This window comes from Echinops telfairi, unplaced genomic scaffold (assembly GCF_000313985.2).
Source record: "Echinops telfairi isolate 266 unplaced genomic scaffold, ASM31398v2 ScPeMD7_7467;HRSCAF=8505_1, whole genome shotgun sequence".
NCBI classification, from domain to species: domain Eukaryota; kingdom Metazoa; phylum Chordata; class Mammalia; order Afrosoricida; family Tenrecidae; genus Echinops; species Echinops telfairi.
Genome location: NW_022111368.1, coordinates 25816513 through 25835240, shown reverse-complemented (window position 1 = coordinate 25835240; position 18728 = coordinate 25816513). Strand labels below are relative to the sequence as shown.

General features: G+C 41.4%; 2 protein-coding genes across 2 annotated transcripts in view; one reads left to right on the top strand and one right to left on the bottom strand.

The window, feature by feature from the left end:
• Positions 1-759: 759 nt before the first annotated feature.
• TXNDC9 (thioredoxin domain containing 9) lies at positions 760-14949 on the bottom strand. Its single transcript, XM_004704344.2, has 5 exons — positions 14836-14949; positions 11998-12216; positions 8196-8314; positions 4091-4345; positions 760-1475 (listed from the first exon to the last, which is right to left on the bottom strand). The coding sequence occupies exons 2-5, from the start codon at positions 12184-12186 to the stop codon at positions 1358-1360; spliced, it is 681 nt and encodes a 226-aa protein (XP_004704401.1). The 5' UTR covers positions 12187-12216; positions 14836-14949; the 3' UTR covers positions 760-1357.
• Positions 14950-16941: 1992 nt separating this feature from the next.
• Positions 16942-18728, top strand: part of EIF5B (eukaryotic translation initiation factor 5B) — a 71274-nt gene continuing 69487 nt past the window's right edge. Inside the window, exon 1 of the mRNA XM_004704343.2 lies at positions 16942-17135. Coding sequence (XP_004704400.1) covers positions 17101-17135 — 35 coding nt within the window. The 5' untranslated portion in view covers positions 16942-17100. The remainder of the gene's footprint in view (positions 17136-18728) is intronic.

Genomic DNA, 18728 nt, shown 5'->3' with positions numbered 1-18728 from the left:
CACATGGAAGAAGCACACCAGCCTATAAGATGACAAGGCGGTGAAAGGGTCAGGTATCAGGCATCAAAGACCAAAAAAAAAAACACAAAAAATCATAACATCGTGAATGAGGGGGAGTGCAGAGTGGGGACCCAGGGCCCATGCAGGGGAAACCGGACATCCCCTTGCAGAAGGGCTGCAGGGAGGAGAGGAGCAAATCAGAGTGCAGTGTAGCAACGATGAAATATGCAATTTTCCTTTAGTTCTTATATGCCCCCCCTCCTCCCCACCATGATCCCAATTCTACCTTACATATCCAGCTGGACCGGAGGGTGTACACTGGCACAGATAGGAATTGGAAATACAGTGAACCCAGGACAGATGAACCCCCCAGGACCAGTGGAGAGAGTGGTGATAGGAGGAGGGTGGAGGGAAGGTGAGGGAGAAAGGGGGGACAGACAGTGGAGAAGTGGGTGAGGGAGACGTTGGATGGGTTAATATATGATAAAATAATAATTTATAAATTATCAAGGGTTCAGGGGGAGCGGGGAGGGAGGGGAAAAATGAGGAGCTGATACCAAGTGCTCAAGTGAAAAGCGGGTGTTGTGAGAATGAAGTCAACATATGTACTAATGTGCTGGACACAAATGATGTATGTATGGATTGTGATGAGTTGTATGAGCCCCTACTAAAATGATTATTTAAAAAAAACCACATTTATAAATTTTGTTGTTTTACAGAAGAAAGTCTGCAGACTTTCTCATATTACCACTCCAAAAATGAAACCTGATTTAAGTTTTTAATGTGTGTCTTAAAGTACAAACACAAAATCCTTTATATAAGGCAATATGTTCACAACCTGAAATAGGTCGCTGCTGCAATCAGCTGATTCGGCATCAACACAGAATTAATAAATATGCAGTTCTCTAACAGTTATTTAAAAATATTGTAGGAGTGAAGAGTGCTTCAAATAAACTTACAAGTGTAGTACATGGTGCCTGACCTTTTGTATAAAGTACATAATGCAGCTCAGCGTTTAGTCCTGGGACAGCCTGCTGGCTGTGTTTCTAGTTTAGTAGATTAAAAATACAGAGGTGAACGATATAAAAACTAAAAATCACACTGTGATAAAATCAACCTTAAAAATAGACTCCAGACCCTTCCCACATCATGTAAAAATGCATGAGTTTTCCTCACCTTAAACATAATCTCCACACAGAAAATATCAAAGATGTATTTCAATGTGACGCAACTGTATAAAATTCTAGGGTGTGAGCATCAGGTGAACAATATCGAAACCAATCTAATTTAGAAAACACATCTAAGTCTGAAATAGGCAGAAATCAAAAGAGGATTTACAAAGAGTTACAATGAAGTTCTAATCATCATCAGAGTCTGAATCATATTTCGTTCCTCGGATAGTTTTCTTTTCCAGCTTTGTCACGCTTGTTCCAATTTTCTTTTGGCTCTGAAATGGTGGCTCCATTAAGTTCCCACTAAAAACGAGGCACATTTGAAAAGGGTTTATTCCTTATTATTTGGTACAGCTGGGTAAATGAGACAACATGACAACTTAAGCTTTTCTTCCTCATTGTACCCTAAATTTCATTTAAAGCACTGGCATTAGGGACGAGCTATAATATTCATACTGATGGTGAAAAATCGAACTCACTGCCCTTGGGTTTCTCCTGATTCACAATGACCCAACAACGACAGGAGCAAACAGCCTCATCTTTCGCCCTCGGAGCAACCTGTAGCTTTGGACTGCTGGCCTTTTGATGTGTAGGCCACCAAACCACCAAGCCCAATAGCTAGTTATAAATCAAGTTTTACACTAAAAGTTTTAAATCAGCTTTTACCCCCTAACGATAGCTAGTTATTGCATAGGATGGGCTAAAAATTTCTTTCAAAAAAAGCACGGAAGGAGGGGAAGCATCTTGTTTCATTTGGTCTGGATACACTGCCTTTTTCATTTGAGACACCTAAATGTTAGATCTCTATAGGCATCAAGAAAACTTGTAGCTTCGTTATCATTTACTTTTCACTGATCTATTCCGCAGACCCAGATTTTGATTTCCAAATACCATTTACCACAGAAAGGAATCACGTCTCTTTGGAGAAGCAGTCGATTCCAGAGAGGGGTTAGCATAAGCCCTGTAAAGCAACTTGAATGCACCAAAAAGGAATTGCTCAGAGAATCATGGGGACACGTCAAACCCAAGACCAGCTTAAAGGGAGCGCTCACTGGCCAAGTGTGAAACAATTTGGATCTCAGAGTAAATAACCACAATAACACACTATAATCCACTGAATAAAATGATCCATATTCCATATATATATATAAATAAATGTGGAGCATAGAAAAATTCTTTATTCAATCATTTGGAAGAGAGTTAGTTAAATCAGTGATCAGTCATCACTACCAGAAATGGGACAGTGAGAAGGCTACATCACTTCTGTAATTCACCTGCCAAAAATGGATAATCTGATGTAATCTTTTTTTGAAAAACAAACATTTTATTGGGGGCTAATACAGATATCATATTGTTCCATAGTTCAATCACACCAGGCAGTATTGTATAACTGTTACCACAAACAGTTTCAAAACATCCTCCTTACTGAACTTCCTGACAATCTGATGTAATCTTCAGGGTATGTTAGGCACAACCAAATTGGGAGCTATTCTACAAAATGAGGTGGTGGTGGTGATGGTTTCTGGGTCAAACCTGAACTAGTTGGTACTGTTTCAATATGTTACAGAGTCTTGAAAAGCAAAGGAAGGGTGGAGAACTGTTCCACGTCAACACACAAATAATTAAAATGTTGATTTCTTTGGTGTGGAGAATACTGGTACCACTGACACATTTTGAACAAAGTCTATAGATTAGTTTATAATATAGGATCGATGGTAACTTCTTGTGTAATTAATAACTGTACTGTGGCTATGTAACAAAATCTTATTGTTATTAGAAGTACTTGGAAGCATTTAGGAATAAAAGGACACCACATACGTAATAATTGCCACTCAAGTGGAACTGTGAAAGAGAACGGCAAAACAAAAGTATAAAAAGTCCTAAACCAGGGAATATGGCTGAGGGCTATAAGAGGAATTCCTCGAACTAGGTTTACACGTTTTTTAATTAACTTCAAACTTTTATTAACTGTTAATATTTTATATGAATATTAAGAAACAAAGCTTAACACCTTTAAGCCAACTTCTACAACTATGGAATGGTTTTGGTATGTCTAGCAGGAATGCAGAGAGCAAGGGGGTGAGCCTGAGGAGAGACGACGGGGAAAGAGAACTCTACAGAAAGGCACTCTGCTTAGGAGGAGTGACTACACCATTTTACCTGCTATCCTCCCACGTCAAGAAGAGGCACAACGAGGCATGAAATGATATGCTCGGTTCTGTAAAACCGTAGATAAATCATTGTCTAGAGAAGTGAGTAGGCAAGGAACTTGGATTTTAGATTTGTTTTCAAACTGAAACTGTTCCCCTTAGTAAGTAATTAAGCACAGAAACCCTTTTCCAAAACATTGCATCAGACTATGATTTAGATAAGAATACCTGCACTGAAAAAGAGAATGTTTTGGCAACTTATGCACAAATGTGATGGATACAATTGACGTATGGATTATTATATGAGCTGTAAGAGCCCCCAATAAAATGATTTAAAAAGAGAGGGAGAGAGAATGTTTTATAAAGCACAACCCTCTTTGTCGTGGTGTGCTTTTAAGTTCTGGTTCACCGAAGCAAATCACGGAGATTGAAACTTCTGCATAATCTGGCATCAGGGGAGATTCAATTCTGGAGCATCACTTCGGATTTATAGAGTAACAGAGAATGAGTTTCAAAAACATCTGTTGACTCAAACATTTTTAGGCAGGTGCACTCCAACCCTGTTTTATCTATAAAATGGATTTGCTTCCTTCCACGAAGTGTCGCTAGGAACGTAAGCTTTAGAAAGCGTTTCCTTTGTGAAATTTCTTCCACAGCCTAGCCCAAAGATTTTAATTTAGGAAATCAATGACACAAAATCCTCTCTAAAAACATCAACAAAGATATGAAGTCATGACTTAAAGTGAATCAATTTTTCCTAGTTGTTACCTGTAATTAAGGATATCAGAACAGCCAAGCCTCCATTCTAAAGTTTCTGTGCTGAAGTCATCCGTATTCCCGAGGTCAGTGAATCCAACAACGTAATCTTGTGTTTTCCCATCTTTTACCAGTGCTAGTGTGGGAATGACTTTGATACGTAATCTCTCACAAAGGAAAGGGGCTTTTTCCACATTCAGCTTCAAAAACTTGGTTTCCAGATGTTTTTTGGACAGTATCGCCAAATGCCTGTCTATAATTTTACATCTGCAAGTACAAAAGAGAAACAAACAAAAAAGCTCAAGCAACAGATCTACCTCTCCTTCCAGCCCAATTAAAGGGACATCTCATCTTTTTTCTTCTTCTTAAACTTTGCACTGTGAATTGGATGCAGACTTACGGACAGATCAGTTTTATGATCAACAGTTCGTACAAGTTGTTTCATCTCATTCGAGGCAATTCCCTCGATGTAGCTTCACTTTTACCCACTTCCTCCCAGAGTTTCCAGTTTTCCTGCTTTCCTAAGCCTTCTCAAGACCACCCTTGGAGGTAGATGCTGCCCTTTTGATCTCAAATGGTTAGCCATTCTAAGGAATGAGGACCTCCCTGGGTGACAGTTCCCCCGACAGACCTAGCTGTTGCTTGGCTGACAACTGAGGCAGCAGGAGGAATTCATTTCCAAGCCTGAAGGGGGGACTAAGAATCAGTCTTGGGCGTTCTACCAGTCTCTGAAACCAATCAATAAGCCTGGTCTCCTATGATTCTGAGTCTCGTTCTACATTTTTCTCCCACTCTATATGATTTTTTAGAGGAGCGGATTGTGGTAGCCAAGTACTATCTGGCTTTTCGGGTCTCAGGGTCGGGAAGACTGATGTTCATGTGGGCCCTTAGTCTACTGAACTGTTTCTATTCAGGGAAACTCTAATTTTGTAGTTTCTGTGTGAGTCTTACTACTAGATAGTTGACCTGTGCTTGCGTCAGACAACCTCATTTCCACACACAGGCTGTTGTGTGCTGTTGATTTCAACACACAGCAACCGCACAGGACAGAGTAGCATTGCCCCAGAGGCTTTCCTAGACGGTAGTGTATAGTACTCTGGTGAAGAGACTAGCCGCTCAGTTATGAGGTAGCAAAGCACTCCCAGCAGTCTAGAAAGTCATATCTGCGCTAATGATTTTATAAAGAACAAAATACTAAATATGTCCCTTGGTCATAAAGAGGTTCATGAAGATGTCATCTTGGTGATAAGAACAAAAATTTAAAGAAGATCGTCACATCTCTGTGCACGAGGTTCTTGGTATCTTACAATGGAAGCTTCTAGTGAGATAAATCTGAACTTGGTAGAAGCCAGAAGGCAATTTTAAGAATAAGAAAAGTACACCAGATACTGTATTTGAAGGTCTATATGGAAAGACTGAATGGTGCTAGCTACTGAGGAGAAAATTTTTTACCATTAATTGTGCACTTGCCAGTCAAAAGTGCATTAAGGTTAATCTTTCAGTAAATGTGCCATTAAGATTCTAAAGAAATGAAAAATGTCAATAGCAATTTTCACTAATTCATCATCTACTAAAAAAAACGGAAGTGGCATTTTTAACTAAAATATAGTTGTTTCAGACTGCTCCATCCTTTAGTTTTGTTGGGAAACACTGTTGAAATAATCTTTGGCACCAGTGGTATTTAACCTTTTGTGCATTACAGTCAACTTTAAAATAATTTCAGGATATTTTGGGAGAGAAGTCAGAAAACACTGAGTTGACCTTATGTCCAATGTTTGAAAACTACCACTTAAAATGACCGAGAAAGCACACGCTCCCTTTCTGTGGGTATTACGTGTAGTTCTTCCTGAACTAGGTCGTGGGTAAATGTCTCGTGTAACCTTGGTGCCTCATTAACTAACCTAGGATGCATTTTTTTTCAGATATTATCCTCGTAGTTCAGTAACGGGATTTAGGTATTTGTGAAAAGGATGAAGACTAAAGCATTTGAATGAAGCTCATGAAAATGATTAATTTTTATAAGAAGTATGCTCCTGAATATTTGAACAAAATTCAAGTCCATAGTCTATCTGGAGTAAGGGACTTGTTTTAAATGCCTATGATTATACCATTTGTCAGTGAATTAATCCATTAGAATTCCACAAGCAGCAGTCATGATAAATTTAAAATAGTATGAATTGTAAAATTGAAATTAAAATTTCATTTTTTTTTTTTTTAAAGTTCAGAGATACAGAATGCTTAGATGCTTTATCCCTAAGCCATAGTTTCCTCACATAAAACGTAGGGATTACGACACCCAAATCAGTGGGTTTTTATTAATGTTCCAGAGTGTATATACATGAAGTCATTCTGTTTACTATGTATATACACAAACATATAAGTGAATCATTTAAATATGATTTTCCTTCATATGAAATAGCTTATCCATCCATCAAATATATTTCCTGAGTAGCTACAATGTGTCAGGTATTGCTCTAGTCTACGCACCCAGGGCATAGTAGGCCACAACATTCTTTGCCTTCAAAACACTAACAATCTAGTGGCGAAGACATATGATAAATAAGTAAACAATATCAACTATACATATTTGATATATCACATATCATACATGTCAGAGGCTGCCACCTTAAGGAATTTGTGTCAATTTGAGATGATCTAATCCACCCCAAGGGCAGAATTTGATACCTTTTATATCCCTAATCCTTCCCCCCCTATCTTCCTATTTTCTTTATTTCTATTCTCATAGTCAATCACTCTCCAAAGGGTGGTAACTAATAACCACGTTGTTGGGTAGTGAGGCTAGACAAGGGCTAGGCAGGCTGTCTACATGATAGAAGAGGGCAGTGTGTGAGCATAGGGAATCGAAGGCAGACCCTACACTGGAGCATATGTTTATCTAAGGGAAAGCTGCTAGTCAGCACCAGGTCTGCTACTGACAATTTTCTTTTTCTGTCTAGCAAGCTTGATTTTTAAAAACTTAGCTAGTTCCACAGTTTTAAATGCTCCTAACTAATCAACTGGTGATAAATGCTCCTAACTAATCAACTGGTGATATACATGGGCAAAAAACCCCAAACAAACAAAAAGAGGAAAGGCTTGAGTCTTCTGAGGGGGTATTTTCATTTTACAAGGGATCTGTCTCCTTGGGTTGCTCTAAGAGAAATCATGTTCTCCTTCTCTTATGCCTGACATTCCCAATGCTTCTGGTAAAAGGCTTCATCACTGTCTCCCCATCAGAACTGTTGGATGAGGACTGACTGACACACCACTTTGAAAGGTTGTTGGCCTCAACACCTTGGCTAGATCACACTAGTTAACAAAAACAAAACAGGAAGGACTAGTTTTGTACTGACAAAAATCTAAGCACACATTTGGAAAGCGTTAAAGTTAGCTGGTGAAATCAGAGTAGGATATATTAGTAGGGCAAGTAAATGGTTATGTGCTTGACTACCAGTCAAAAGGTTGGTGGCTACAACTGACCCAGAGTTGGCCGTCTTGTAAGACAGTGCTGGAGACCTGCTTGACAGGTCACGCAGCCTTACAAGTCCTGTGGAGCGGTACTCCCCTGCACATGGAGGATCGCCAGGAGTCGGAAGTGAGTCCATGGCAACTAACAATTTCAACAGTTAAAATGTAATTCAGAAAATATCAAACGATCTATATTTGAATATTCTTGATTTCCAATAGTATTGGCTTGTTCCTTTGTATGTCTCTCTCCAAATTAAATACCAAACTCACTGCCTTTAAATTGATTCCAACTCCCAGGGACTCTTTAGGACAGAGTAGAACTGCCCTATAGGGGCTTCTAAAAGTACACCACTTGATGGGGTAGAAAGCCCCATCGCTCTCCTGTGCAGTGACCGTGGGGTTCAAACTGCTGGCCTTGTGGTTAGCAGCCCAATGCATAACCCACTGCGCCACCAGGGATCCTTGTATATCATTAGTATACATTAATATTTAAAAATTAAAATTGTTTAATTTTAATGTGCTGATTTCTAGCAATGAAGCTTACCACTTATTTCTTAATTTCTTAATAAGTCAGTATATCTTTAGCAAAATATTTCATCATGTTAAAAAACCACAAAATTAAAATAAATTCTAATGAGAATGAAATTACCTGAACGTTGTGTCTCTGTAGAAATGACAAACCACTTTTTTACTCTCTTTGACTTCTTGAAAAAAATCTCTCTCACTAGGGATTTCTCTGTATTCCCCATGTCCTTTAGAAATCCATTCCTAATTTGGAGATAAGAGACACACTTGAAAAGTCTTATTTCGCTCATTACACATTTGAAATAAGTCTGTCAGCACCACTTAAGTGACATCTTAGCTGACCAAATTAACGTCTACTTTGTCATGACGTTGATGTACCCTAAGAGGCATAATTCCACTTCAGTTGTCTACTGTCTTGTGTCTAATGATGGCACAAAACCATAGATACAGCTAGTGACTGGTTCCACCACATGGCTTGGACTTAGTAAGTAACCACTTAACCTCTTTGCACTCTTAAAATAAATACTCAAACCAGAAGTACTGGATCCAAGTTATTATGATGATTTAAAAATAATACTTATCTTTGTCATGAGACCAGAAGAACTGGATGGCGCCTAGCTACCACTACTCATCATTCTGATGAAAGATTCTATAGAAAGATCCTCATTGAAAAAGGAGAAGCACAGAACAGAATTTAAAATGTTCATGGAATCCAGAACTTACTGAGCTGTGGAGGCTGGAAAGAACCCTGGTGGCATACTGGTTATACTTTGGGCTGCTAACTAAAAGCTTTTAAAAGTTCAAAGCCACAGCAGGAGGTTTTGATTTACAGCTTTGGAAACCCCACAGAACAGTTATCTCCTCCCATTGTCTGGATTTCAGCTATCAAGACCTGGGCTGTATCACCTGTGAGCCACTTCACATTGGTTTACATTGAGCTGACACTCAGAAGAGGTCCTGGTATTTTCTCCTCACATATTTCAGTTATTTAACTCTTAAATAGCATTTCAGACTCCTTTTGACTCTCTAGACATGTGCTCTTTCAAAACAAGGTTCTTGTCTTCTTAAAAAGCTATTATTTCCTTTCAGTTTTTTATTCTCATGTGTTTACTCAACAGGCTGAATCGATCTAAATTGTCCAAGTTTTCCAGGGGCAAGCCCACTCTGATGGCATCTCTCAAGACTCATCTCTGTACCCAGCTCTGTGCATGGAGTATTTGCTCCAAAAGTGTCTGCTAAATGGACTTAAACCAGGATAAATAGAGATCAGTTCAGCCAATTCCTACCCTAGGCAGTGACTGCTGGGTAGCACGTTGCTCTTACTTAAGAGGCTCTTACCCAAGCCTCTGTGGAGCTCTTTATTTCTCACCTCACCCTGGCTGTTCCTATGTAAGCGCTACATCTCCCGCTGCCATAACAATTGGCGGGTGTTTGGCTGCCAAAGGAACACAAATCAGTGCAGGCCTATTAAGTATCGAGTAATATTGGTTTTCAATATCTGGTAGGTGGCATAGGTACTCGGCTGCTACCCACAAGGCCAGTAGTTTGAAACTACCAGCTGCTCTGCAGGAGAGGGGGCTTTCTACTCTGTGAATTAGATTTACAGTCTAGGAACCCACAGGGGCAGTTCTACTGCATCCTGTAGGGCAGAGTAGGAATGGCCTCACTGACAGTAAGTTTCTGAGTTTATGTCGATTTTCACTCAGCTGTTAACCAAAAGGTTGATGGTCCAAACCCATCCAGCAGCACTGCAATAGCAAAGGCCTGGCAATCTGCTCCTGTGCAGACTCCAGCCCAGAGTAGCCAATGGAGGAGTTCTACTCTGTAATACCTGGGGCATCAGGAGTTAGGTTCCACACTATGGGACAAGACAAGCTGCCACTCAAGATATGACAAAATAATTGATAAATTATCAAGGGCTCACGAGGGAGGGGGGAGTGGGGAGGGAGGGGAAAAAAAGAGGGCCTGATGCCAGGGGCTTAAGTGGAGAGCAAATGTTTTGAAAATGATGAGGGCAATGAATGTACAAATGTGCTTTACACAATTGATGTATGTATGGATAGTGATGAGTTGTATGAGCCCAAAATAAAACGATTAAAAAAAAAGACAAGCTGCCACTGTGAAAAAACAAATTATTCCACGATCTATACCACTCTTTCAAAAATACATCTTTACAAACTACTAGTTTCTTGTCTATCTCTTCAAAAAACAAAAAAATACAAAATGCAATAAAAGCTCTAAAATAAGACCCTTGAGTATACTCCATGACAAATTCATCTTAAATCAATTTATATACTACATATTATTACTTTAAAAAGTCTTCAGTATTCTCTCCATTGGTTTTCAACTACAAATATACTTATTATTGCTTTTAATTACTGACTTCATTGAGACATGATTTAATGTATGTTCCTCACTGCACATCAGACAGATTACATTTTTCCAGAAACCTAAGTAGCACTAGTCTAACCATACATTACTTTAAATTCCAATAATCTGTCCTCTGCTTAGAGGAACCCCGTAGTGTAGTGGTTACATATTGGGCTGTTAGCCACAGAACCAGCAGTTCAAAACCACAAATGGCTCTGGGGGAGAAAGATGAGGCTTTTTACTCCCATAAAGAGTTATAGTCTCAGAAACTCAGGGGCAGTGAGCTTTTAAAAATTTTTGGTCCTCTGCTTGCTAATTATTAATTCTATAGGAAGAGAATGGAGAAGGTTTCAAAACCATATACTGCATCCTAGTTTAGAAAACTCAAAATATAAAAACTTGAACTCAGTCATAAAACGATTATTTCATTTTTGTAATTATTCTTAATACTGAGAATAGACATTTTCAGAGATGCTATAGGAACACAAACAAAACTCCTTGCTGATGTTTCTTCAGAAAAGCTATAGTTTATGTTTCAGTTCCAGCCAACTGAAGATGGTGATAAGGGATTTCAATAACAAACTAATGGAAGCTGTTCATAAAAATCAAATTTACTGAAATTGACCCAACAAGTTTCTGGAATTGACTTCACAGCAGTGGGTTTGGTTGAGATCACAGTCCAAAACTATAAGTTTATTTCACACACTCGAAGAGACCAGCAAGGAGAGTGCTGAAGCCTCTTTATGACCATCATGCAATTTTTTGGATAAAGAAGCCATACAATTAAGCGTTACATTGAAAGTACTTGGAATAATTTCTTTAGCACAAATGATCCTACATCCTCTTATTTTGAGAAAAGCTTCAAGGATTGCTAAATTATGATAACTTTAATACTACCTGTGGAAGAAAGATGAAGGTTTCCACTCCTGTAAAGAATTAGTCTCGGAAACCCACGGGAGCAGTTCTACCCTGTACTATAGTGTTGCCATGAGTCAGCACCAACTAGATGGCAGTGCATTTGGAGCTCTGGTTAATACTACATGAATGGGAAATACTGACGCCTAGTATTCCCACTACTCTTCCTAGTCCCATTCTCCCCTTAATTAAAAAAAAATTTGAGCTCTGGAAAGGATCTGGGTTGGATTAACCTAAGGCCTGGTGGTGCTCCTTATGCTAATTTAGTGGTTAAGTGTTTAACTGCTGATTGAAAGGTTGGTAGTTTAAACCCACCAGCCTCTCTAAAAGAGAAAGATGTGGCAGCTTGTTTCTGTAAGGCCTTGGGATCCTATGGGGCAGGCTCTATTCCACCCTATAGGATATCAATGAGTCTTTAGGGATGTCATTAGGCAATAGGCTTGGTTTTGGGTTAATTGATTTATGAATGCCACCCCCTCCCCCTGCCCTTTTTAAGCCGGAACAAATTTTTTACAATAATTGGTACTTTCAGTTCAAAATACACTACAAATTGAGGGCTGAAAATGAAACAGCACACGCATATGTAAGTTGTTAGGTGCGTACTGTTATAGCAATCTCAGAAAGCAGGGCAGGGAGGTTACTTGTTTCTGCTGTTGGGCTTTCCTTAGTGCGTCAAGTCTCTTTTCTTTGAGGCGTTCCAATTCATCCTCGTCCATCTGCTCCAATTTCTGAATTTCAGAGTCGAGACGTTCTTCCACTAATTTGGTAGTCTGAAGCAGCTGATTCTCCAGGACTTTTGAAAACATGTCAGCGGATGCGTTAGCTTCCATTCTTCTAAAGGGTACGGTTCAGCCTGGTTGCTGGGGAGCAAATTTACAGTCAGGCCCAAATTTATAATAAACAAAAAACCAAACCTGCTGTCCCATTCTCAAAAATCTCATCAAATATATACTTTTTAAGCCAGATAGGGGGGTCCTGGGGGTGTAGTGGGTTACATGTTGGGGTGCTAACTGCGGGATCAGCAGTCTGAAATTATCTCAGCTGCTCTGCAGAAGATCAAGCCTTCTGCTCTAGTAACAGTCTCTGAAACCCACAGGGTAGTTGTACTCTGTCCTATAGGGTTGCTTTTAGTTGGAGTGACTCAGTGGAGGTGAGGTGAGATGTGAGATGGTATTCCATTAGTACTCAAACCCTTCATGTTTCATAATTTTAATTCAAATGTTTCAAAATTTAATTTTCAATAGGTTATTGAAAATAACCCCACTCAAAAGCTAAAGAGTGCAAAATTGGGATGCTTCCGCTCCAATCTGTTCTACCACACTAAAGCAGTGTTCAAGCCCAACACCAGACCAGCGAGAAATGACCTGTTGAAAATTATACTTAGTACTGACAAAAAAGTGTTCTTTACTAAAAAGGCGGTAAAGCAGAAACAGCTGTGAAAGCAAACAGTAAGGCATAGCTATACTGAGGTTTTACACAAAAAATATGTACTAAGCTTTGCTTCTACATTGAGCGGGGGTTGAACAGAAGGCAGGTTTTTCATGGTAACTGCTCAAGTAAGATTAGTTTCTTTAGGTAGTGAGAGATCGCATAACAGTGTATAGCGAGAACAGTGTCTGGTGTTTCATAAGTGGTAGTTTGCATTCCTGTTTTCCCTAATAAAATATCTGTTATCAGCTGCTGACTCACAACAACCCCACGTGTGCAGAGTAAAAGTGCTCCAAAGGATTTTCCAGGCTGTTACCTTCAGGACAATGCAGGGCTGGCTAAAGTTTCGTTCTGTAGTGAGCAGGGTCACTAGGAGTTGGAACCAACTCGCCAGCACCTGAAATCACCTTTCAGAAGCTGACTGCTAAGTCTGTTTTCTCACACAGCTCTGGGTGGGTTTGAACCACCAACCTTTTGTCCAATAATCAAATGCTTAGCTGTTTGTGCTACTCAAATAGACAAGGCCACAAGGCTCCATACTGATATCAGTGTCAATCAGTGGTCCTAACTTGATTACACACAAAAGATACATATCACCTCAACACCTCATGGTATAAGTACTACTTTAAAATGTGTCTTGTCAAACTACGTATTTAATATAGGATTCATTCAGATTAGAAATGGTTGATGTATCTTAATATGTGCTTTAAGGGAAATATTTTCTACTAGCAATAACTAATTTTCTGTGTTGTCTAGCTGAATCTACAGGTTAAATACCATTAAGATTTACCATTTGCCTATCAAAGCTAGAATCTGTGCCTCTTGATAAATTATATTTGCATACAGCACTGAAACACCTTAAAAAATCTGAACTTTTCACCCAGCTTCTAAGAGTGCCCAGAATGACTTCCTCTGTAAATGTTTGATGAATGGAAGAGAAAATCTCTTCACACAAAATTCCTTTTCCTTTACCAGAAAAGTGGTTGAAAATATCTGCTTTCATCTTTGTACTTGAGCTAGCACAGTGCCTGGGACACAGCAGGTGTTCAATATTTACTTAATGCTGAATGAGTAAGTGCTGTGCTTCTGCTCAAATTACTTTAACTTTCAAAAGATCATTATTTCTGAGTTTAAACCAAGTTGTAAGCTTCTCAACGGTGTGAAAGTTGAAAAGGAGATTATTTCAAATAAAGTGTTTCTCACTTCCTCTCCTCCCAAAAAAAGTCCATTAATTGGACTAACATCAAAGCCAGCAGTTTGAAACCAGCAGCGGAAAAACAAGGCTTTCTACTCCGGTCATGAGTTACGGTCTCCGAGACTCACAGGGACAATTCTACTCTGTCCAATAGGGTTGCTATGAGCCAGCATCGACTCCGCAGTGAGTTTGGGTTTTTGGTTTGGGGAGGGGTCACATGAGGCAGAAAATTGACAAAGACTTGCATGTCATCAGAACGTATTCTTGCTCGGGGAGTAGTGGCACTTACCCTTGGTGTTTTATAGTATGAGCCCAGGTTTTTAATCTTAAGAATACATGGGAACAGGGGCAAGGGCTTTTCTGGGGGCAGGTGGTGGTGTTTACAGCATTTAGAAAGGGAAAAAAGGTCAGAGAGATGATTGGCGGCCCTACTTTAATAACTTTTCATTCTTCTAATTCTTCAAATCATACGCTTCCACCATTCCTCTTTTTCCAGCTCAACTAGAAAGGTGAGAAGGGGCACAATGTATCCTTATATTACCTACCATTTTCCTTGGTTTCCCTAAGGGTCCCTGCCAGAACTATCAAGGGGCCTCACAGTTAATTGCACCTGATAGCTTCCCTCCAGTAGGGTCACTTCTCCCGAAGCCGGCAGGAATGCAGGAGTAAATGAGGGCAGAGGTCCGGGGGCCCAGACTTCAACGCCTCCAGGGGCGCACGCGCCGCAGCCTCCGCCGCGGCCGACACTCGCATCCGGGCCGCGCCCCTCCCCCGCACCAGCAGGGTGTGGGACGGCGGAAGGTCCATCAGCAAGGGTAGGAGGGGGCCCGTCTTCCCACACCACGCTTCGTCTCACCTGAGCTCTCGGCGATATTAGAGAGGTAAGGAAGCAGTAGATTCAGGAAAACGGCCCGGAACGCTTAGGAGCCGCGGGATGCTGTAGCCCAGCCGTCGTTTCTGCCTCCTCATTGGCTCGGGTCCTCACGCGATACAATCTGAGAGAACCGAAGAGGAGGCGGGACGGATACCTGCGACTGCGCATGCGCTTGCCTCCCACCGGGCGGAACCCCAGGTTTCTTAGCCTTCGCTTCCGTTTCCTGTGACTGGCCTGACTAAAAGCGGAAGCGAAGTACGCTGGAAGTTGTAGTTTTTTTTAGTATTGCGTGTGTCGTCCCTCAGTAATGATGCGTCTTCAGAAATGAGATAGCAGCGATCTTCCTCAAGCGAGACTTAATCTTCTGCGTATTGAACATTAAAAAAGAGATGTAAATATACAGCACGATAATTTTTACCTAGGTAAAAGCTGTAATACAGCCCACTCTGTAGATTAAGATATGGAACAAATTTCCCATGGATCAGGGATGGGAATAGCCTTGCTATCATGCAGAATGTATTGGAAAGTGGATTGTTGCAGGTGGCATTAGGTTAAAATTTAACGCCCTATCGTTTGATCTCCATTATGATCCATTTAAAGTTGTACTGGTTTTAAAATGTTTTCTGTTTTTCAATTGATGCTTTTCTCTATTTTACTTTGTTGTTGTTGTTAGGTTTTTTAAAAAAATTGATTTTATGTATATGAAATCCAGGATGGGTAAATTTAGAGAGACAGTAACTGGATTATTTAATGGTTCCTTGGGGTTATGGTGGGGTGGGGGGGTGTTAGGGTGTTGGGGGAAAAATGGGGAGTTAATAACAATGAGTACAAGAATGAAGAAAATATTTTAAAGTTGATTGTGGCGAGGATTGTACAACAGTTCTTGATGTGATTGAACCATTGAATTGTATGATGTGAATTATATACCAATAAAACTGTAGGGGGGGAATAGAACATTTTCATTAGCCCAGTTGGTTCCTGGTGACTTCAGTAATACACAAAATTTTGGAAGCTTACTCTTAGTTTAAATGTAAAGATTAAAACGGATTTTGGAGAAATTGGTGGACATGTACTTGTTATAGGAATCCCCGAGTGGTGCAAACAGTTAAGCTCGTCCCTAACAGAAAGGTTGGTTGTTCGATCCCATCCTGAGGCACCTGGGAGGACAGTTCTAACCTAATAATCGGCTTCTGCAAGGTCAAGCTCACTCAAATTCACTGCCTTTGAGTCGATTATGAATCATAGCGACTTTATAACGACAGTATAGGACACAGAACAGCCCCTGCGGGTTTCTTAGAGTAGCTACTCTGGAATAGAAAGCCTCATTTTTCTTCCAGAGCGGTTGGCGATTTCGAACTTGCTGACTTTGTCACTTTGAAAGCCCTATACGACCCCTTTTACTCGGAAATACTAGTAGTAGCCGAGTCAGAATAACATGGAGTCGTTTGTTCTTGTTAAATGTTTTCTTAGTGACTGTACTTACACAGTTCTCAACCTTCCGAATGCTGCGACCCTTTCATACAGTTCAAGTTGTGGTGACCCCCAACAATAAAATTATTTTTGTTGCTACTTCATAACTGTACTTTTGCTGTCATGAATCGGGCGACCCCTGTGAAAAGGTCGTTCGATAACCCCCAAGGGGTCGCGACCCACAGGATGAGAACCGCTGTATGATGTTATTGAAAGACTCCAAGTTTGTCCTAGATTTATCTCCTTCGGGAACACTCATTAGTTCATTATGGTTCTTTACTGAATTTCGTGCCACTGAAAATACAAAGATATAGAGGTTAAAGGTGGAAGCAAACGCCTTCTTGTGACCCAATTGCAATCTCTCAAATTTGTGTTCCCTAGTAGGAAAAGAGCTGACGTGGGGACAGACAATTGTCCACCTCTTGATTCTAGAACTCGGCGGTGGCAAGGGTTTAGGAGCGCTGACTACGCTGCGGGCAGGGGGCGCGCGAGCTCCCGCCTGGCCAGCGGGTCTAGAGGAGACGCTCTACCCAAAGCGTAGCTCTCGATGAGCCGCGCCCTGCGTCCCCACGCCGAGGCGGCGGGGCTATGCGCTTGCGCACTGAGAACTCACTCCATATGTGCCCTGTCCCAGTGCGCGGGTCTGTGGAGAGCCGGGTGCGAGAGGAGGCAGCGCAGCGAGGACGAAGCCCAGCGGGAACCAAAGTCGACCGGGGGACAGAGGGTCCGCGACAGATTGGGTAAAGAGGCTGGGGCCACGAGTACCGCTGACACGCGATGGGGAAGAAACAGAAAAACAAGAGCGAAGACAGGTAGTTAGCGGCTGCGTCCGCACGGCAGTGGTCGCTGCGGCGGCGGTGTGTGGCGCGCGGGTCCCGGCGGGCGCGAGTGGACCGGGGTCGGGGCTGGAGACGAGCTGCGCGGGGCGCGAGGCCTCGCTCCAGAGTGGGCGGTGTTGGGTCGCGACCCCATGCCGGACAGCGCTGAGGGCCTCGGCGTGCGTGCGGGCGGGTGGGTCCTCCCCGTCGAGGCTTGGTTTCACCGCAGCCCTTCTCTCGGTTTTCTTGAGGGGTTCCCAGCGGGCGCCGCCCGACCTGAGGAGCGGATCAGTCGTTTGGGGGCCCTTGGGCGGCGGGGAGGGCCCGGGCAGCCTGTCCGCGGCGGGTGGGCGTTGTTTCTGCGGGTTACAGCTGCTGGCAAATCTGGGTTAAATTTTCTCCACGTCGCGGGTCGGGACGAGCTTTGTACCTCTGCGTACTTGGCGAGAGCAGAAAATCCGAATCTGAGGAGGTGCGCCAGGTTTCTTCGCACTCTGAGCCGCTTGGGCTCGTGGAAGTTAGAGGTGTTTACCGTCTCTCCTCTTCCTAACTTGGTCAAATTTGGATACAACTCTCATATATTTCAGGGCTGATTATCCAGACTCCATGCTTTTCTCTTTCCTTCTTCCGGCCTGTCTTTCGGTCATTTTGCTCTTTAGCACCGCCCCTAAGAAAGGAGGCGGAGCTGAAACCAACCAACCAGCGTCGCTCTTTGTGATCACCTACCAGGCTTGGTGCGCGTTGAGGTAGAGGGGAGTATGTAGTTAGTTGTTGAGAAGGTGGGGAATGGGGCAAGAAACACACATTTCTCTGTGTTGTATTCGATGGTGTGCTTTTAACCTTTTCCTTCGAAAGAGCTTTCTTCCTTGAGAGTGAACAACATCTGGTACTTTGCCTTATTGCACAGAATTCCCACCAAACTTTACTACTAGAGAGAAAACAAGATTTTGAATAAATAAATAAAACATCATCCTAACAAAATGTGTATTTGGCACTGAATTTAAGATAAGATTCTAAAGCAAATCCACTGCCACAGGGAATCCCAACTCATAACCACCCTATAGGACAGAGTGGCACCATCTTGTAGGGTTTCTGAGGCTGTAAATCAGTTTTTACAGGAACAGGCTGCCACATCTTTCTCCACCTGAGCAGCCTAGGGGTTCCAACTTCAGATTTTTAACCTCTGGGCCACCAGGGCCCCTTAAAATAAATGACTTAATTATTCACTGGTATCAGAGTGTTTCCTCACCTGTATTTAACTGAATGGAATTAAAAGTGCCAAAATGAATATTTCAGATATAGGTCTGTGGGGGGGGGGGCGTTAACATTTTTATGCAAATAGTGTATCTATTTGTGATTTTGACTTGCTAAATTCCATATGTACTCGTGCTTGTTATTTGTGAAAAATACAGTGATTGGTTTGGAGACCGGAATTACTGTTAATCAAATCTGATAAATAAGGAAAAAGTTGTTATGTTACTGATATAGTGGAACACAACTTTCTGTAATTTTGACAGAATTTATTTATTTTTTAATCATTTTATTGGGGCTCGTACAACGCTTTTCACAATCCATCCATCCATCCAT